Source organism: Antedon bifida, chromosome 2, assembly GCF_963402885.1.
Source record: "Antedon bifida chromosome 2, ecAntBifi1.1, whole genome shotgun sequence".
Classification (NCBI taxonomy): Eukaryota; Metazoa; Echinodermata; class Crinoidea; order Comatulida; family Antedonidae; genus Antedon; species Antedon bifida.
The window spans coordinates 6,655,908-6,677,718 of NC_136227.1; the positions used below are offsets into that span (position 1 = coordinate 6,655,908).

Here is a 21,811-nt window from a genome sequence, read left to right on the forward strand (position 1 = left end):
ATATTCTTTTATATAAAAAGATAAAATTTGAATCACAAAAAACACATGGAACACGTGTATCATGGAGATAGATGGTACGACGAAGGTTCTGGGAAACTAGAAATGTTGTTTACTCTAATGCTGGGGTATGTGGGTCACTGTGAGTATGAGTTTAAAGATTATAATTTTGTTCTGTACATATCAGTAGGCCTAGGCCACGGACTTTTAAATAAAACTTGATTGTTTGATTGCGAATTGACTATTTATTTAATAATACCCGATATGATTAAACAGAGCATTTCAAACTATATTTTACGTTACACAACATGTTTAAAGTATTTGATTATTAAACTAAAATAATTGATAATAAATCATTATTTCTGAAATTATTCAATAGAAGCACCCTGCTGGATTCAGGATTCGAACATTATAATTGTTCAAAACTGGTCTGTCGCCCTCTAGAGCTCTACAAAAGTTAAAGCTAATAAATTATTCACAACGATTATTTGCATGACAAAAGGCACGTGGTGGTAAAAGTTAATGGTCGAGTTGGCCCGGAGACGTACGTGTCTAGACGGGTTGAAAACGATTTAGGTTGTAACGGCTTCAGATGCGGAAGCGTTCTTATCGTCTTTTTTAAGTTTACAGTTAACTGCTAATCATGAAATATGGCTAGGCCTAGGATTTATAGTTTATGTTTTCTTCATTTAGCGTTATATCAAGTTCTATTTGTAGGCCTTCAATTTGGAACCGACAAACGCGGAAGCAGCTCCATTATTATTGACGCGGCAGAACCAGATCATTATGATGTTCTGGGCGTTCGCCGGACTGCTAGTCTAAAAGAGATTAAACTTGCATACAAAAAACTTGCTCTAGAATTGTAAGTATTTTACTCAAGCTGCAAAATTATAGCTATTTGTTGGTAGGGATGGTTGGTGTTTTTGATGAATATTATTGTGAAAACTATCTGGGCAGATTTGGAAGTGCCAGAAATTAGAGTAGCTAGGCCTAGTAGAGTAGGTCAGGTCGCCCTAGAACTAGAGAGAGGCTATCGAATACTAATAGGCATAACTATGTAGGTCTAGTAGTAGTCCAAGACCATAGACATAGTCCCATGGATTGCAGCTGAAAATATGGTCCGCTACGTCACTGGAAATTTCACTTGCAATAAAGAAATGAAAAAGAAAAGAAATATATTTTAGGGAGAAAAATAGGCATAATTAAAATTTAGATACAATACTAAATAGTATCTATAGTGACCAATAGTACAGTCAGTTTCTGTCTCACATCGAAATACACATCTCTATACTGGCAGCAGTGGTTTCCTCTACGACTATTAATATTATGTTACAATTACATGTTTTCACTGATCAGAAATTCCCTGTCTAACATGCATCATCGCAGCACATAGGCCTACATACATTTGTGATGTGAAAATGGTTATAATTATAATTATAATCAAACTGCCATAAGCACAAGATCTAAATTATAAAGTTGTTCTGCCACAGTTTAGTCTACACTAGCAAACTGGAAACCTTGATTTTCCAAACTTTTCCTTTGTCACTGTGTAGACTAGCATATATAGCTACTGACCAGTAGTAAGTAGGCCCTAGGTAGTCTAGAGTCCAAACTACCTAAACCTATTCTATTTATTATATTTTATAATTATTAATATTTTTTATTTAGTAGTAGTACTGTATTTCTAAAACTAAATTCTGATTTTGACAGCGCTATGAGCAATGATTGTTGGAATGACGCTTTAAAAATGATTGATTGATTTGTAGGTTTACAATATCGGTTGTGCTTAACAACGGTAGCATATCATTTTAATTTGGTCCTTATAAAATCAATTTCCGCATTTTAATTAAAATGATATGCTACCGTTGTCAAGCACAACCGATATTGTAAACCTACATATCAATCAATCATTTTTAAAGCGTCATTCCAACAATCATTGCGGCTGCTTGGCGTAGTGGCATAGCATTGTGGCTAGGGATCAAATGGTTGTGGGTTCAATTCAATTTCCTAATTACTTTTTAAAGAATTTTTGTTTTTACTCACCTTTTCAACCTTTCCTAATAAAAAAATATATTACTACTGGTTTTCAAATTTTATTTGAAAATACAAATTATTACTACTAATTATAATATAATTAAACTAATTTCTGACATTTAAATGTACAAATAAATTAAATGATTTTCAAAAGGTACACATCTTATACAATAAATTGAAAATAAAAATGTATGTAGGCCTATACAATAGGCCTACATAAACATTCATACATGAACCATGGAAGTACAATGTTGTTAGCAAAATAAACAAACTTATCAACTTATAAACATTCATTATTTGTATACTAATATTAATTTACCTATTATAACGCACCTGATTATATTCTTCCAATTTGATTGGTAAATTACTCATCACATGTTGGATGAGTTTGTTAGCCCTATCTAACAAAAACATGATAAATGGATCTTTTTTCCCCTTCTCTTAGTGATATTGCCCATTTCAGAGGTCCCAACTTGGGAAAGTCCATTCGCAGGAGATTTTGTCGTGAACCACATTCAATTTGCCAAAATGTGTTTACAGTATTATTGTTACGGTTTAACAAAGGCAGTGCATACAAATAAAAATACAATAATAGACCACGAAGCCTTAATGAATAGACATTGTTTCAACATCCTGCCTCACTTTGGTCTGGTTATTGACTATTGTTGACCTGGGCTGAGCCTGGGCTTAGGTGGTGCATAATCAATTTGGCCAAAAATATGAGGAAATTTGAAAATGCGGTGGAAAAATCAAAATGCTGTAGAAAACGTCGAGATAGCGGTAGCGCGGTAGATGGGTACTAAAAGACCCCTGCCATTTGTTTGATTGGAAAGTTTCCTTTGGGGGTGACCCCTAAATAGGATGTCCCTATGTTCTGCTGTATTTAATGATGTCTAACTAAATTCTAAACAAAACAGATGTTAATTTAATTATTAATATTAATATTACCCATAGTTGGAAGCAGCCACTACTGTACCAGTGAGGAGATTGGTATAAATAAACTAAATAACTGTTTTCTTTTAGGCATCCAGATAAAAATGACGATCCTGATTCACGTAGAAGATTTGTTGCAGTAAACAATGCCTATGAGGTATGCTATTCCAATTGACAATATGTTATATATTTGGATCCTTTATGTTGGAGACCCCCCATAGACAATTCATAGCAAAATTTGTTCAAGGGCATGTAAATATTTATTTCAATAGTTGTCATAATGTAGAAGAAGAATTTGGTGAAATTGTGCAAATACAAAATGTATATAAATAAATTGAAAGAGGCAAATACACCGGATGTAAAAATCCAACTGTAATCAAATCTGTTATGATGTTCTGTTTTTTTCATTTCGGTATAAAAAACATATATAGAAAAAGCAGCAGAAGCTGAAAGTGTTGCATTTACAACTACTGTAGAAAGCCACTCCGAGAGTGCATACCTCCGCCTACTGTAAAATTCTCCTACATAAGATTTCTCCGGGAAAAAATATATTTGTGTGTGTCTTAATGCTGTTTGTGATTTAGGCTAATTTCACTACAAGCATGTGTATGCGAGTTTGGTGTAATGGTTATGTAACAAGCCTTTCAATTAACAATAGCTTCAGTTGACTAACAATAGAACAGCAACGCGAAAATCAAACGAGTGAATTTGAAAAGAAATAGGTTTTTTAAATTACTCGCATCAACAAACGTGTACATTAAATCAAATTATGTTTTAAAATTACGAATCACAAATTCTAACCCTTGCCTCTTGTACAAAAATGAAGTTTTTTAGACAAGTAGTTCTCGAGAAAATGCAATTTCAGTACACTTGTTACTTTAAGACTGCTTGCCGGCCATGGTCCCAAATGGTCCCAAAATTTAATGGAATGGTCCTTGACCACATATCTATCTGTATATTCATTTTGGTAAAGATATTGTAAATATTTTTTGAGTAATCCTGCTAACAGACAGACGGACAGACGGACGCGATCGATTACATATACAGTACCTCCTTGGCGGAGGTAAAAAATACTGTATGAAGTACACAAAAACTAAAACATAAGAGGCAACCCTGCAAAAAATATCAATACATTATATTATTAATAAAAATTATACAAAAAGCATTCAAACACGAAATAGTCATACAAAACATAAGGGGAAAATCAAGCAACAACCAATAAAATGTTTAAAATACCTATTGCACATTAGACGAAAGAAGTAAAATTAGTTTGATTTGATTTAGTGATCATGTCTACAATGTTTACTGCATTAATATGTATGTACTGTATATCAGTATATTTAGTCAATACTCATCATAAAAATAGTCCAAAGGCTAAAACCACAATATTTACATAACATCGTGAGACATAAACATATAAAACATCAAAATAAAGAACTGTACTATACACTATCATAAAATTATTAAAATACATTATTTACTTTTTGATTACTGTCTATTAAGCATATGTTGTATTCAGTATATTATTAAATTATTAAAATTAAATTAACTAGATTTTTTTATCATTCTGACAACAGTGGGTCGATTTACGTCTTTATTCAGTATTGTGTACCCAATTTCATATACTGTAATACTAAGAGACGATGAGACAGCAGTTAAGCTAGACTTGTAACAACAAGTGAAAGTAAGAGGTTGGTTCCTCCTTGTCACAAGTGAAGGGAGACCAGCAACCTCATGTAACTCAACAGGATTTAAATAGATAGATTTTAATAGATAATTTTCCCACATTATTGGCTAAACCATGGAGGTAATACCTCCATGGTTAAACTTAAAATGAACTAAAATGTCATGAGCATTGTTCTTCATTAATGTGCAAGTTTGTGTTTATGAATGATATTTTTAGATTATACAGTATTATCTTAATGGGTAAGATGGGAACATGACTCTAATGCCATAGAGATTTAGTTCCCTTTTGTGTTTGAATAAGAATTACAATAATCCTTACAATTAAAAAGAAATCTTTCATAGTCAAAATTCTTCTCCCCAAAATTGTTCTCCATCCCATTATGTATGTTCCTATCCTATAATTGTTATTCACTTATCTTCCCTTTATCTAGTTGGCTTATTGTTTTTATAGTATATAGTATACTAAATTTTAATTATATCATAATGGGTTATATTGCCTCACTTGTTTCGCAGTTTGTTTTATATTATTTAATGTTCCTGACTAATCTTAAATTGATTCTACATCATTTTTAGTTATATGAATATCATTTGTTTTAAAATGTTCATGCAATAATTAATTTATGTTACTAAGGAGTATTGTAATTGTAATATTTATTGCCATCCATATAAAAAAGTAGACAGATCAAACAATTTGTACAACAATAATACAATAAAAATAAGTTACAATATATGGAATAGCAGAGGATAAAGGGGCATTCCCACCTGCTCCGTTTCGCGGAACGGAAGACGGCGCCGTTTCTTTCAACGTGACGCGCCCGTTCACCGTTCCGTTTTAAACATTCACACCTGTTCCGTTTTGTGACGTATTCCGTGACAACGGGCAAACGTTAAAATGGCAGCCGTTTCTGGATGGTCATCAGATGATAGTGAGGACGAAATTATTCTTTCCGCTATAATTTTAGCCAAAAGTAGGAAAAGAAAATGGGTGAAGGAGGTCTGTTCAGAAAGAAAGCAATTTGGTCAATTTGAAACGTTGGTAAAACGTAATCTGGCGACCAATGAAGACGAATTCTTCAATTATTTTAGAATGACGCCTCATCAATACGGTCATCTTGTCAGTTTAATTAAAGATGATATTACAAAACGGGACACAAGATTCAGAGAGAGTATCTCCGCGGAAGAACGTTTATCCATCTGTTTAAGGTACGGTAATGCGCCGAGGTTTATTAATTAAAATTATATTCGTCTACTTAGTTGTCACCAAACTTAAATAGGCCATTGTATAGTAGTAGGTCTTGTATATGATTATAGGCAATTACGGGCATTAGGGACTATCATTTTCACCAAAATAATTATTATTAAATAATTTAATATAATACAGTTTTTGTATTTAACTCCACCAAAGTTCATGAATACGCATGAACTTAGTAGAACGTCTTACGAAGAGATTTTTACATCGTAAATGAGGCTTTTTGAAATAATATTTTATAGGCCAAATTAGTAATACTAAATAGCCTAACTGCCGTTTACAAAGACATTGGAGTAATTTTGAAACTTGTTTTTGTGTCTTGTTTTAGGTATCTTGCTACGGGTGATTCATATCCGACGATGTATTTTGCATATCGTGTTGGGAAGTTGACTATATGTAAAATTATTCCAGAAGTCTGCCAGGCGATTTGGGATAATTTAAAAAACACCTACATGGCTATTCCATCACGTAGCGATTGGAAGCAAATCGCGGAAAAGTTTAATTCGAAATGGAATTTCCCAAATTGCATTGGAGCAATAGACGGCAAACATGTACAGATTGTAGCTCCAGATAGATCGGGATCATTGTTTTATAACTATAAGTCGACACACTCAGTTGTGCTACTAGCACTGGTCGATGCTGACTACTGTTTTTCTTTTATTGATGTCGGGAACTACGGGTCAAACAGCGATGGCGGAATTTTCGCTAGATCCGACCTAAACCGAGCTATTACAAACAAAACCTTGGAAGTACCAGAAGATGTCAATTTACCCGGTTCCCCAGAGCTTGGGCCAATGCCACATGTCATCTTAGGTGATGAAGCCTTCCCATTGAAAACTAACATTATGAGGCCATATCCTGGAAAGGAACTGACCGACGAAAAGCGACTTTTTAACTACAGACTGTCGAGGGGCAGAAGAATCTCTGAAAACGTATTTGGACAGCTGGCCGCGAAATACCGAATTTATTTTCGTGTAATCAACATGCATCCAAAGAACGTGGACAAGATCATTAAGGCAACCTGCGTACTCCATAACTACATAAAAAAAACTTCCGACAGGAGTGGACGACTTCCTCCTACCGAAGACGTTGACCTTAGTCAATACGAAGGAATGCAGCCACTACGCCAAATAGGCAATCATGCAGGGGTAGACGCGATGGGAATTCGTGATGCTTTCAAAGACTACTTCAATTCACCAAATGGTCAAGTGCCGTGGCAGAGACAAGCTTGCTTTGGGCACGCCTGCATCTAGTAATGTTGCTAATCAATGCATTCACCGTCAAAATAATTTTCAAAATAAACAAATTAAAGATTGGATAAGTTCAAGTACTGTAGTTTAATATAATTATAGCTATTAAATACAATTCACATTTAATTAGACATTCAGGTCATTCAATACCAACTCTATAAATATAATAATCTTTTGTGAAATATTATATTCACATAACAAATTTTTAAATTTGTATTAATTACGTCAACTGAATATTATAATTTTTTTTAATTACCTCATAAAAGACATAAAGTTTGTGGTACATCACGTATATCAGCGTTTCGATCAATATACTTTGATCGTCATGAGGATCAAAATATATTGATCGAAACGTCAAGAAACTCAACAGTTCTTTTCAGAACCAAATACATATGGTGTACTGCAAGCTTTATGTCAACATTTGATTTTTCCAATCAAACTGTCAAACAATATATTACTAATTTACATCTTGGCATTGAATGCCCCATTTGTTAAATTGTTTTTAAATTACTTATTACATTGTTTTTGTTAATTTTAATGTTTCTTCTCTTGCAATAAATACATATGTAGGTATTAAAGATGTATTGTCTCCCAAAAACATGAAAAATGATGATTAATTAAATCAGACTTTAAAAAAGGATATTTTGTAGTTTTAATAGAGTAAATCTCTTCCATAGAAAAATAAATATGTTCACTATAAATTGACAATATAAATGGATAAATTCAACCCAAAACCCAGCCAATTTGACTATTGTTTGCTTTAAATTACAGTTTTTTTCATTTCTTTTTTTCGATCCAGTTTTGTATATAAAGTGGATAACAAATAATAAACATTTAAATGGCAACAACAAAAATGGTAAGAATTTTTTTTCAGGGGGACAATACATCTTAATACTTATACATAGCAAAATATTAATTTAAATTAATCTAACTTAATATTCACAGATCCAATGGTAAAGACCAAATTTGAAAGTATTAGAGATTCATTTAAGAAATGGAAAGATTCGCAAATCCTGAAAAGCGGACAGGAATTCACCATGGTATACTTATTCTTCATTAATTGCAATTTCTTCCTCAATTTCTAAAATTAGTTCATTCATTTTTCTCTTGACCTCGATTTGCTTTAATTTTGGAAACCTTCTAACCGTTGCCAGGTGTGATCTAAAAAACAAAGTAAGGTCATCGGCTTCTTTTTGCTCATCTCTGGCCTTCTTTGATTGGAAATATTCCACTAAATGTTCTGCGATTTCTTCCTCTTTTTTTCTTTTATTGCAACTCGATTTTAATGTAGCTTTGGCATCTGCAGAAGCTTCAGCTACTGAAGCTTCAGCTACTGGAGCTTCAGCTACTGAAGCTTCAGCTACTGAAGCTTCAGCTACTGTAGCTTCAGCTACTGGGCCTTCAAAGTCAGTTGACACTGGAATATCTGTATGTTTAGTAATGTTACTAAAACTTCTGTAAGTAAAGTTGGTTAAGATTAATTACAGTAAAAATAATAGCAACAACATTTATAACCCCACGTAACTAAAAAAAACACAAACATTAAAATCTGAACTTACTCCCGGTGCGATATATGGACTTGCAGAAATCCTAGGTGATCTGCCCACTTGTATTTTTTCTTCGCTTTGAATTCCTGTCCACTTTTCGCGATGTGGGAATCTTTCCATTTTTTGAATGAATCCCTTATACTCTCAAATTTGGTCTTTACCATTGGATCTGTGAATATTAAGTTAGATTTAGGTTAGGTATGAATGCATTAACACAGTTTAAAACAGTAGAGACTGTTTCAATTTGTTGTTATGTAGGTATTAAATAAAATACTCACATTCAAGTCCAACTTGCTTTCCAATAGCCTGCCAAATATCAATCTTTTTCTTATCATTTTTATAGTCTGAATCTTTCTTGTCGTACAAGACTGAATTTTTCTCCACTAGCAACAAGAGCCTTTCAATTTGATTGTCATAGTCAGAATTCATGATGTGATTCTGTCACACACAAGACAAGCAGAAAAAAAAAAGAAAATATCAATTAGTTATTCATAAATATCTATTTTAATTTCCACATACTGTAATTATTTCAGCCTCTAATTTATATAGATTATTATTATAATAGATTAATAGGCCCAAAGTACCCTAGACTAACATACTAATTTATTAACTCTAGGGCTAGGCTAGGCGATATGTTCTTTCCTGAAACTGGAATTGATCTAGGCTTAGCTAGGCTACTGTAATAATAATATTATAACCCTTAGTTAGTAGTTAGGTAGGCCTGTGCATAGCCCTTATTTGTATTACTATATGGTAGACCTATCTATATAGGCTACTACTACTAGGCCTAGGCAGGTTTAGATTATTACTAGGCCCTATTAGATTAGATTATATACTACAACCTAGGCGTAGAGTAGTAGTAGGCCAAGTCTAAATAGTCCTAGGTACATCTAGGCTAGTAAGTTTAGCCTACTAGGCTAGGCCTACTAGTAGAGGCCTAGGCGCCCTACAAACAGTATTAATAATAATAGAATAGGCCTAGGCCCTACTAGTACTAGGCCTAGTAAGTAGAGGGCCTCTGATAATTACTACAAACCTATGATGCAGACTAGAGCTAGACTACGATGACGATCTTAGGCTATAGTATTGGTGTTATAGGCCTAGGCTAGTATGGAAAGGGTTGCTATGCTAAGCCTACCGCGTCTCGTCCTACGGCGAGAGGGCACGCGGAATAGGACTCAACGTACACCTCCATGGAGACACTACTGGGCGGGAGTATCACGTCAATTTTATGGCCTAAACAGACGATAGAAATGAATTCACTGTTTTATGCTTATTCGATAGAAAATAAACAATGTAATGATACTTATCTTTAAACTGTGATAATTAATTTGATGATTCTTAATAATAACACACAGCATAATAAGGGTTCAACTCCGTAAATTCAAAATTTAATACAAAAAATCACTTTCCTCCATTTCCCCGCGCAAGTAGGACACACGATGATTGTGTCCCGAGCATGCAGCAGCCAGCAGCCAGCAGCTCAGCTCTTCATGACCTTTGACATATAAACACGGGCTATGATTGGTCAAATGTAGACCGTGTTCCGTTCCGTTCCATCTCGATCAAATCAAGAGCGATCTGTCCGTTCCGTTGTTTTTCACCGGCCGTTCATTTTTCACGGAACGGATTTGGTGTAAACGCTGCTATTGTTTTAACGCTTTTCGATTTTCTAACAAAACGGCGCCGTCTTCCGTTCCGCGAAACGGAGCAGGTGTGAATGCCCCTTAACCCTTTAAGCTCAAGAGCTTGTTTCAGAAGGAGTCCTCGGGTATGAGGAGGTTAATTGAATGGTAAATTATAAACTGATGAAATGGCTGTTAATTAATTAATTAAATTCAGATAATTATTGATGTATTGCACTATAAATAGTAGTAGAATTTGTATTTCTAAGAAAGATTCTTTTTTTTAAACACAATTGGTGTTATGGTAATTGTTTGTGCTTTATAATTGTTTGTTACAAAAGTTCTGTGCCAAACCTTACTGTTTTTGGTGCCTTATAGATTCTTTCAAATGAAGGAAAGCGACGACAATATGATGACCGCCAGAAGGCGCAAAACCACAACACATTCCAAGCAAATGATAACTTTACTTTTAAAGAAAGGACCTCACTGTTTGTAACTTACGACATTTACTATGACCTTATCCTACCTGTGAGTCGTAAAAAAGCGTTTCTGCTGCTGGTCACAGAACGTGATTTTCTACATCATGAAGAAGAAAGAATTTGGGAGAGTAATGTAAAGAAATTGGAGAAGGCTGGTAAGTTATATTTCTGTGCTACTATTTTACAATATGTTTATCATTATTTTACTTTTTATTTGTGGTCTATTGTTATCTAAATCTAAACTTAGATTTGTATTTACAAAGCTGGTGCATTCACCCTATTATAAATGGTAATTTTTTGTTAGTGCCCAACTTAAACTAAAAGTGTCCTATCTTTTGCATTATAATTTGCTGGGCCCTATGATCAAATATGTAATATCCACACACAAGCAAATGTATTATTATTATTTATAAGTACAAATGTATATATAAATTGTAATATGTTGTGTGAAATAAAACTGAAACATACAATTGATAATTATATTAATACAATAATTTTGCATAGGTATTGGTATTGCTACCGTCCATGTTGATCTTGACCGGCAGTTAGTGCTCATTCTTGGTGTCAATAAAATTCCTTCGATTGTTGGTGTTCTTGATGAAACGATTTACTACTTTGGATCGCAGACCGTTATCAACATTGACAGCCTAAAGGCGTTTGCCATTAGTATATTTCCCACTACAAACATTGAGAAGGTATTTCTTCCCTGGTTTAGTGTTTAATGGTGAAAAAATATACAGAACCTGAAATATCAAGGAACAATTAATGACCAAGACATTATCTATTTAAAAATTAACTTTTTTTCAGGTTGACGATGACAACTATAAAAACTTCCTAGCTGGATATTCCGACAACCGCCCTCGGGCGTTACTCTTCTCGCGTAAAGCTTCCCCGTCACTTCTCTACTCAACAACAGCGTATAAATTCAGAGATAAAATGGCGTTTGGCTTTGCCAGCTTCAAGAGTCAAGTAAACACCATGCGAAGAGACTATGAAGTGAATAGTACATGCCTCATGGTGTTTAAGGAAGATACTGAACAAGATACGGCTCGTTTAGAATTGAGTCATTTGAGGGACTCTTTATCAGTAATGCTTTTTTTAACTTGTTGTTGGGATTTTTTATTTGGAGGATGTTTGAGTATATTTTAAAGTACTGTATCTTTTGTTGTTGGTTCTTAAATAGCAGATTCTGAATGGCCTAGTCTCTGATGAAGTGGTCTTTAATAGGATGGTTCCTTAATTTTAGTCTATAATTAGAGGTATAATTAATTTGAGGGAATTTTTATATTTTTATAAATTAACTAACAATTTAAGTACTGTATAGCCTTTAGATAATCTTAAACAAAGCCATAATCGAAATTAATTAATGCGAGGACTCCTGAGAAATTCTAATCATGAAGCCATAATTATTAAACACATAATTTCCATCACACATGATATATCTTTATCTATATATTTATATTTTTATACGAACAATGAATTTTCCAAAAGGATCAATAAAGGTAAATTTCTATTTATTTCTAAATTCTATTGATTTTTTAATTCCTTTTAGTCTACAATGTTACAGCGAATGCATGAAATTATTATCAAGAATATGTATCTATACGCTCCACGACTCACATCACAACAAGTGTTTGATGACCTTTGCCCTGTCTCGTCAACCAAGAAAACTGGCAGGTAAGTGTTGATAATTTGTTTGTTATTGAATTGATGGGAAAGATGTTACAGCATATTACTGCACTTGAGTAATTTACATCATATACATGACTCCTCCTTTTAGTGGGGAACCTAATGTTCCAAAAATCAGTTCCGTGAGATTTTAATGCTCAAGTTGAGTTCTTGGCAGTTTTGGAATTCTTAGGACTAGCAGAATTCATTGCAACTGGGGGCCAATTTTTCCCGACCCTATTTTGGCCGCCATCTTGGATTTCAAAATGGCCCCCATTTTTTACTCAAAACTGATAGTAGCTCCTATTTTAAACCACGTACGAACATAATTTGTGTGATAAATCTTACAATATTATGATAAATCAGTCCAATGGTACAATTTATAATAATAGCATATGGCAGCCATATTGAATTTCAAGATGGCCGCCATTAAAAACGTATATAATGTATGCATTTTATAGTCAGGGTCCTCGTGTATTTCCGTAGGATTTTAATGCCCAAAGTGAGATTTCACTTCTTTAATATGGTGCTAGGATACCAAAAATACTAGGCAACAAATGTTCACGATCCCGTAACCATGGTAACAGTCCCAAGAACAAAATGGCGCCCAATTGGCTCTATCTCCATATCCCTTTGGTCTATCAACAAGATATTGGTATCAAAATACTCGGAGCGTATATATTTATATTAATTGTAATGGTACATTTTGACGAAATGTAATAGGAAAAGCAATTTTTCTGCACTATTGACCTTTGACCTTGACTTGCATTGTATCTAAAAAACGGCTGGTCATTGAAATTTAAAAATGGTCTCAAATTGCTGAGACCATACATATTTATATTTATTGTAATGCAACATTTTGTTAGAAAATGACCGGAAGTAAAGTTATTGACCTTTGACCTAATAAACATGAACTTTGATGTATACAATAAGCATTTATCTATTTGAGCATGTATCGGTAATTATTTGTGGTAGGTATTAAACAAAGGGTTTATACATATTATTATCATTTGAATATCTAATTTCTAATTCACATACTTAGTTTTTATATATTTTATAAATATTAATCAATCAATTTTATTTATATTGTTACTATTTATATTGTTACTACACGTGTTATAGTTTATTGTAAATGTTTATTCTTATGGTGTTTTTATCCTTAAGGGCCACAATGGAAATAAGTTCGACCTTTGGGTTACTTTTTTGTGTTACCCTGAATTTATTCTTTGTATTTTTTTTAAACATGGTTTAAAATAGGAGCTACTATCAGTTTTGAGTAAAAAATGGGGGCCATTTTGAAATCCAAGATGGCGGCCAAAATAGGGTCGGGAAAAATTGGCCCCCAGTTGCAATGAATTCTGCTGGTCTTAAGGATTTCAAAACTGCCAAGAACTCAACTTGAGCATTAAAATCTCACGGAATTACATTAGGTTCCCCACTATATGTTTGGCGCGAACGTGTGTATTAAATGATAGTAATATTTCAAAAGTCATCATGATGTATTGTACTATTCTATATTATTCTGAATTAAATATTTGTTTAGACGAATTACAGACAGTAAATAAATGGAGCGTCTAATATTTTAATTTATCTAAGATTAAACATTATATACAATGAATAGATTCATTACCAGTAATTCTTTGAAATGCGCTTTTCTATTATGCTTGTGTATCTAGATCCATACCATTATGTAAATACTTTCTATTCTATCAATAGGTGAATTTAAATAATTCTATTATTTTGGCATTAATTAATAACTAACTAGCCCATATTGGTATATATGATGTTTTAGAAAATCAATTTAGTTAAGGTTAGCTTTTGATTAACTGTTTTACTTCGAGAAATGTATTTAAATGAAATATATTACTTTAAAGAAAAAGTACCGTTGGTTCTAAAAATATTACTAAAAAAAACAATGACCTCTACTTTATAAAACAAAATGATGGTTTAAATTTTGCAGTAGGAAATATTTAGAAAATGAAATGAAAGTAAAGTTATTGACCTTTGACCTAATAAACATGAACTTTGATGTATACAATAAGCATTTATCTATTTGAGCATGTATCGGTAATTATTTGTGGTAGGTATTAAACAAAGGGTTTATACATATTATTATCATTTGAATATCTAATTTCTAATTCACATACTTAGTTTTTATATATTTTATAAATATTAATCAATCAATTTTGTTTATATTGTTACTATTTATATTGTTACTACATGTGTTATAGTTTATTGTAAATGTTTATTCTTATGGTGTTTTTATCCTTAAGGGCCACAATGGAAATAAATTCGACCTTTGGGTTACTTTTTTGTGTTACCCTGAATTTATTCTTTGTATTTTATATGTTGTGTTATTTTGTGAATTCGAATAAAGAAATAAAAATACCATGCATTTATTGTGTCAGCATCCTCGTTTCCATTAAGACAGTCAAGGAGTGAGAGTGGTTGATTCTTAAACTTGTGTACCTTTCCATTTTATTTCTAATGCTTGTTTTTCTTGAAGGTTTCTTGAGGTTTCTCATACATTGAACTGCTGCCGGCCATACATTATTACGTGGTCGTAGATGATAATTTGATTGCTTGGTTCAGTTGCTTGATTGACATTCCTTGGGGTTGCTTCTTGGATGTTTCGATATAAGAAGTAATCTTCCAATGCTAACATTGACTGCCATTTTGTAGTTATATCGCCAAAAGCCAAGGAATCAATTTAAGGAGTGAGATTATTAAAAGTGACCAAGAGGTTTTTGATGTTTACAGCATTTTATGTTCCTTTCAAGCTACTAAATGTGTTTAGTTTCATTTTTTTTCAAGGATTCCACAACCAGACTTTGCTCACAAACTTAAAAAAGCTTCAACTCTTTTTTATCATCTCTGTTTAAGATCTATTTCTTGACTTCATTTGAAATTATTACTAAGACAATGTTAAAAAAAGTGTTGATTTTGTTATGAATGTATTTTGATAAAATCTTGGAAGGATTTGTGTGTTTTGTGTTGAAGAGTGAGTTCGATGGGAAATCCAGTTCGATTTCCTCATTTTGAGTAATGCCGCCAACAAGACCACCAACCCATTTTAACTGTGTTCCTTCTGTTCTTCTAGAGCCTGATCCGGGAAAAGAGCACTATTTAAATACAGATTTTTTTTCTTTACATTCAAATTAATTACTGTACATTCTTTTAAGTCTTTGTTATTTGATCATCTACATCAAGCCAAGCTGGTTCATTATGTGAATTAGAAATTAGCTATTAAAATGATAATAATATGTATAAACCCATTGTTTAATACCTACCACAAATAATTACTGATTATTGTATACATCAAGTTCATGTTTATTAGGTCAAAGGTCAATAACTTTACTTCCGGTCATTTTCTAACAAAATGTTGCATTACAATAAATATAAATATGTATGGTCTCAGCAATTTGAGACCATTTTAAAATTTCAATGACCAGCCGTTTTTTAGATACAATGCAAGTCAAGGTCAAAGGTCAACAGTGCAGAAAAATAGCATTTCCTATTACATTTCGTCAAAATGTTCCATTACAATGAATATAAATATATACGCTCCGAGTATTTTGATACCAATATCTTGTTGATAGACCAAAGGGATACGGAGATAGGGCCAATTGGGCGTCATTTTGTTCTTGGGGCTGTTACCATGGTTACGGGATCGTGAACATTTGTTGCCTAGCATTTTTGGTATCCTAGCACCATATTAAAGAAGTGAAATCTCACTTTGGGCATTAAAAGCCTACGGAAATACACAAGGACCCTGACTATAAAATGCATACATAATATACGTTTTTAATGGCGGCCATCTTGAAATTCAATATGGCTGCCATATGCTATTATTATAAATTGTACCATTGGACTGATTTATCATAATATTGTAAGATTTATCACACAAATTATGTTCGTACGTGGTTTAAAATAGGAGCTACTATCAGTTTTGAGTAAAAAATGGGGGCCATTTTGAAATCCAAGATGGCGGCCAAAATAGGGTCGGGAAAAATTGGCCCCCAGTTGCAATGAATTCTGCTGGTCCTAAGGATTTCAAAACTGCCAAGAACTCAACTTGAGCATTAAAATCTCACGGAATTACATTAGGTTCCCCACTATTTAGTAAATTAAAAAACTGCAAAATAATTGGCTTGTATAAAATTGAAAAAAAAATAATTAAAATTTTTTTTTGTGGAATTCCTGCTATTTTAATGTCGCATAATATTAGTTATTCACTTTGAGTAAACTTATTACATCGAAACAAAAAAAAAACCCATAATTTAAAGCAATTAACAAAAACAGAAAAACAAACATTTTATTTTGACTTCAAAATCATCATTTTGTGTTTCTTTGGCAATGGCAAAAGTGATAATAATAATAATAATAATAATAACTACAAAATGGCATAAAAATTTGATTTTATTCATCTCTAGTTTTCATATTTTGGTAGAAAACACATCAATTATTAATAATTATATAAAATACTTAAAACTTCATAATTGATGTATTTTATTATTATTATTTTTTTTTTATAGAATTTGTGTTATCCTGTTCACACAGAAAGGAAAACATGATGAGTTTCTAAGAACATTCGGAAAAGTTGCCATGACTACAGCTTTATTCCCACAGGGGACAAAGTTCATGTATGTTTATGAAGAGACACAAACAGCTTTCAAAGACAAATTTGGTGTAAATTTTGAACAAGAGATTCTACCTGTAAGTGACTGAGTGTGTTCCTAAATGCTTATTTTAATTTTATTTCATTAAATGTGTCGTTAGGCCTAAAAGATTCATTGTTTATGTTGCCAAAGCCCGACCTTTGCATGTGGCATGAGTAAATTTTCTGCGCCCTATATTTTGTTGTTGTTTATTTTGGCCCTGTAGTTTTTTCATTAACGTATAAAATCAGACCACTGTTTTTCAATTGATACTGTGCTTAAAGGTCTAATTGGTGTTTTACTTATGAAAAGAATACGAATAAAATAAATTTCACTCATATCAACAAATTTAACTAGAGTAACACATTTTAGGCCTATTTTGGCAGCCCACCTGCCACTTGTCTGTGGCTATAGTTCAGCAAAATAATGCTAACCATTCTCTAACATGAGTACACTATTATTACATTCTACACACTACCTAGTTGTAGCTAACAGCTTGCTGTAATATAGTTTAACAATGATTCTGGCTATACAGTTTGCATCTGACTTGACCCAATGAAATCAATATTTCAAGGCAAGCTTTTAATTGGTTACTTCAAAATCATTGAAACAGAAAGTTAGAGTGCCGTCGCCCCACCCACTTCTGCATCCAGAGGCCGTTGCTGATGTGGCTGTGATTTTCACAGCATGTCAAGCCAGGTCATTCTATCTCAATCCAGTGTCCAATCCCTGATTGGAAAGACACAAGACATGTGTCCCTGATAGGAAACCAATCAAGCCAGGCTTACCTGTACAACAATACTTTGGTTAAAAAAATCATTTTGATTCTTTTATATTTAGGTTGCTTTAGTTTGGAGGAAAAAAATTAACAAGCTGAAGTTTGATTGGCTGCCAGGAGGGTGGAAACTTGATGACAAAGAAGACAATGAAAAACGCTTACAAAATTATTTATTGGATTTATCTAAGTTTAATGTTGAATTAAGCAAAACGAGAACATTTGAGATGCTGAGAGATGAAAATGAATTGGTACTGATCTCAATTGTTTTTTTGCAGATATTTCAGTTTTGATAATTTTAGTACATTTAGTACAAATGCATTAAAATAATTATCCAACCATAAAATGCATGCATATATTCGTTGCTATGAATTTCCCTGCTTGTTTAATTTGATTCAAAAGTAACTTATGTATCTTCCAAGGTTGTTAAAGCCGGTTTTCCACTAGACAAATTAAAAACATTGACTATAATTCATACTATTCTCATCTACTTTTTGTGACACGAAAAATTGGGTAACCAATTAGATTTTAATCATGCGAATATATTTGTATATTGGATAACATGCTTTATGTGTCTGCTCTCTATCTTTGACAGCATTGGTTGATGTTATGGATAAAATCAATTCGGTCTTCTTTCATCTCTTATTTGAATTCTTATTCTAATGCAGTTTATGGAAAATGGTAAGTGAAAAGACCAGAATCTACCCAAAATCTTTCTGTCTGTTAGTGCTCAAGAAAACGATCAGGAGAACCACATTTTTGAGGTCAAATTTGCGTGTCAAAAGTGCGACTTATACACCGAAATATACGGTAATTTGAAATGATAGAGATGAGGAAATCTGTGAGAATGAGAAAAAGTCGCCCCAACCGAGACTCATATATATATATATACATTTTTTTTTTACATTTTCAAGGTTGATAGCCTCACTGGTACTCATAGTTTTGATATTAATATGTAGTAGTTTGGTTGCATTTATGGATGGATGATACAGGATTAGTATCTAAGGTAAGATGTAAACATTAAATTTAACTTGCATTTGGTCTTTAATACCTGAGAAATCAAATTCTGAGGAAAATAATTGAATATTTAATACAGCACTTTAAATCGCATAGTATTTCTGATACACATATTTTCCAGAATAGGTTTTTAAAGAAACAGCAACTCTGACAATCTGCACATTTCCCTGTAATTAATGATTGAATACCATACAGCATTGTATTTAATTCAGTAATATTTTGAAATTGACAATTGGTTGAAAGTCTGAGCATGTAGGCTACAGTACCTGTATGTATCTAACCTATATCTATATCAGCATGCATTGCCAATTCATATGGTAAATCTAGTTTACCATGCTTACTCAGAGGAAAAATGGCAAAATCAGCACTGTGGTCATTTGTTACAAGAGTTTTTAAAGCAATATAGATTATCTGATAGAAAGTAGGAAACTTTTTTTCCCTGACTGTACTGTATTTTAATAAAATTCAATATTAAATGTCAAATTCTTGATTTAAATTCGGATTTTAAATAGAGATAACAATGAGCAAGTACACCAAACTCGATCTCAAAACAATGTCTACCCATCCATAAAACCAAGAGTGTAGATATGCAAACATTTATACTATGCAATGAGGGAAGGGATGGTGAACTGCGATAATGTTGCTATAAATTGCAGAGTTTGGTATAGATTGTAATCAAATAAAGTGATTTCTGTAACATGTCAAACGGGTTAGTGTAATGATCTAAGAAATATTAGGATGGATAAGTTTTGATGTAAGTGAATACTGTACAGTTTATTTATTGATTGATATTTATTTTATTCCATTTTATGCATGTATGAAAAAAGATTGTAAAAGCTGAGAAGAAATGCAACAGGGCAACCACAAGACAATCAATTGCAAGTGCACAGCGTATGGACTCTAACCTTAATATGGTTTTCATTAAATATATCATTCAATACTATCATTCTAAATATCTAACTTTCAAACTTTTTCATTGTTCTTTTTTCATTTTATCCATTTTGTCAATGAATTCAATCATCTTATATAAATTTACCTGTATTTTAACTACTTACTTTAATTATCACAAATGTACATATATAATGTATTCATAACTGAGAATTTAAATAAACGTGAAATGAACTCGTACAAGACAAAAAATATATATCTAATTGTTTTTAAAGTAATATTGAATACATTAATGTGAATAACTTATGTCTGGTATTGGATTTAATAATAAAAAACTATATCAGACTTTAAAGCCCAGCTTACTAAATATTTTATCTTAGATTAATTAAGATGTTGATATTGTATGTATGTTTCTGTTTCTGGGTTTAACCCATATGTAATGCATTATTATTATAGTTAATAAATATTTGTGTACTTTTTTGCAATGATGTAACAGCAGTTATTTATGACCAATTTTGTGAAACATCAAGATAATAAATTTTTGTAAAATATCAAGAAAATTTATTTATAATGACGACAAACAAATATTGAGATAACTAATTTTATTGAAATTACATCATCATCTAATATATCATATTTTTCTTTGCATCTAAATGTACTGTTAATATAATAACAAAAATTAAATAAAATGGTTCACCAATTAAATAGCAGTCAAACATCAAGCAAAAAGCGGCACAGTCGGAACAAGCTACAAGTGGCACAGTCAAACAAGCGGTGCAGTAAAAAAGATTATGAAGTTGAAAAGACAAGCGCCGCAGTCCAGTCCAGACAAGCACTATGTACAAAAAAAGCAGCGATGTCAAACAAACGGTAGCCAAATTTGTTATAAATCATGCAAGCAAATTCAAATAAAAATAACTGAAACAGTTTAATACCTCCTGAGGTGAATACTCCAGAGCTGAGACAAACTTTTTCACAAAACGAAGTGATGCTACAAAATATAGAAAGTTGTTATGGAAGTTTTGTTGATTTAGTATTTGGTTATTTTGCTTACATTTTAAAAATGTCTTAAGCTCTCTCTACACTATCAAACTTTATGACAAAAAATGATAAATAAATACGGTATTACAGTACAGTAGTTCTTATACCTTCTAGATAATATGAACTCAGTCTGCCCTCCTCCTTTCTATAATGATGTATTATATATTTTGAAGGAACTAAATTGAATTATAAGACTGCAATATATATATAGTTTTAGATATAAATGTATCTATTTATTTAAGGTAGAAGTTTTAGTTAATATAATAGAGTATAAATTTTTTTTTAGTAAATGTACAAACCCTCTCTCTCTCTCTTTATAGATAGATAGATAGATACTAATATAGTAGTGCCTTAAACACTACAGTATTTTAATTTATCTATTTATTAAAAGTAACTATTCTCATTTCACATTTGTATATAATATAGTATAAATATAGTGCTTTAACATTACAGTTTATTTATCTATTTCTAAATTTTATTTTTTCCTTTTTCGGGTAAATGTTACCATTTAGCAGTTCATATTGTAATGCTTTTATATACTGTGTATATAATGCCAAATATAGTGCCAAAGACACTAAAGCTGATTTCACCTTGTTTTTTACACGTGAATAGTGTACAGGGCAATGGTTTAGATTGTAATATAAGTACAGTAAGTAATATAATAATGTAGATAAACTAAAAGTTTTGTAGTAATTGTACATTTAATGTAAAATGTACTGCATGCAACAACATACTTAAGCCCATCTTACCACAATTTTTTTCATAAATTACTAACACTTGTATTGTATTGTATGTATATGTATGTTTTTGATCCATAATGTATTATTACACACCTGAGTAGGTTCTTGCCATTTGATTGGTAGTTTATAGGTCACATGATACTCAATAAATACTCCATTGCACCCATATGTCATTAAGAGTGCTTTTTTTACTATATTTGAGTACATTTATGTCAGACTGTTAT

General features: G+C 32.2%; 2 protein-coding genes across 3 annotated transcripts; one reads left to right on the plus strand and one right to left on the minus strand.

The window, feature by feature from the left end:
- The first annotated feature begins 550 nt into the window (after positions 1-550).
- Positions 551-21,747, plus strand: LOC144836032 (dnaJ homolog subfamily C member 16-like). The gene is made up of 11 exons (XM_078691205.1): positions 551-859; positions 3,055-3,121; positions 10,700-10,955; positions 11,305-11,495; positions 11,608-11,886; positions 12,353-12,477; positions 17,004-17,184; positions 17,967-18,152; positions 18,497-18,582; positions 18,816-18,907; positions 19,746-21,747. The coding sequence occupies exons 1-10, from the start codon at positions 648-650 to the stop codon at positions 18,886-18,888; spliced, it is 1,656 nt and encodes a 551-aa protein (XP_078547331.1). The 5' UTR covers positions 551-647; the 3' UTR covers positions 18,889-18,907; positions 19,746-21,747.
- LOC144834967 (uncharacterized) lies at positions 7,939-9,983 on the minus strand. 2 transcript variants are annotated; one of them, XM_078689970.1, is made up of 4 exons: positions 9,733-9,983; positions 8,975-9,134; positions 8,709-8,865; positions 7,939-8,601 (listed from the first exon to the last, which is right to left on the minus strand). In XM_078689970.1, exons 2-4 carry the CDS (start codon positions 9,123-9,125, stop codon positions 8,196-8,198), a joined length of 714 nt encoding a protein of 237 aa, XP_078546096.1. In that variant the 5' UTR covers positions 9,126-9,134; positions 9,733-9,983; the 3' UTR covers positions 7,939-8,195. The 2 variants fall into 2 exon arrangements, with proteins under 2 accessions (XP_078546096.1, XP_078546095.1); XM_078689969.1 differs by having other exon boundaries at positions 7,939-8,604.
- Positions 21,748-21,811: the final 64 nt, after the last annotated feature.

Coding starts and splice junctions, on each gene's coding strand:
- LOC144834967 (XM_078689969.1), bottom strand. CDS start 9,125: ATGAATTCTGACTATGACAATCAAATTGAAAGGCTCTTGTTGCTAGTG. Junction 8,866..8,974: donor AAAGCAAGTTGGACTTGAAT/GTGAGTATTTTA, acceptor TAATATTCACAG/ATCCAATGGTAAAGACCAAA. Junction 8,605..8,708: donor GTCCATATATCGCACCGGGA/GTAAGTTCAGAT, acceptor CTTTACTTACAG/AAGTTTTAGTAACATTACTA.
- LOC144836032 (XM_078691205.1), top strand. CDS start 648: ATGGCTAGGCCTAGGATTTATAGTTTATGTTTTCTTCATTTAGCGTTA. Junction 12,478..17,003: donor TCAACCAAGAAAACTGGCAG/GTAAGTGTTGAT, acceptor TTTTTTTTATAG/AATTTGTGTTATCCTGTTCA. Junction 17,185..17,966: donor TTGAACAAGAGATTCTACCT/GTAAGTGACTGA, acceptor TTTTATATTTAG/GTTGCTTTAGTTTGGAGGAA.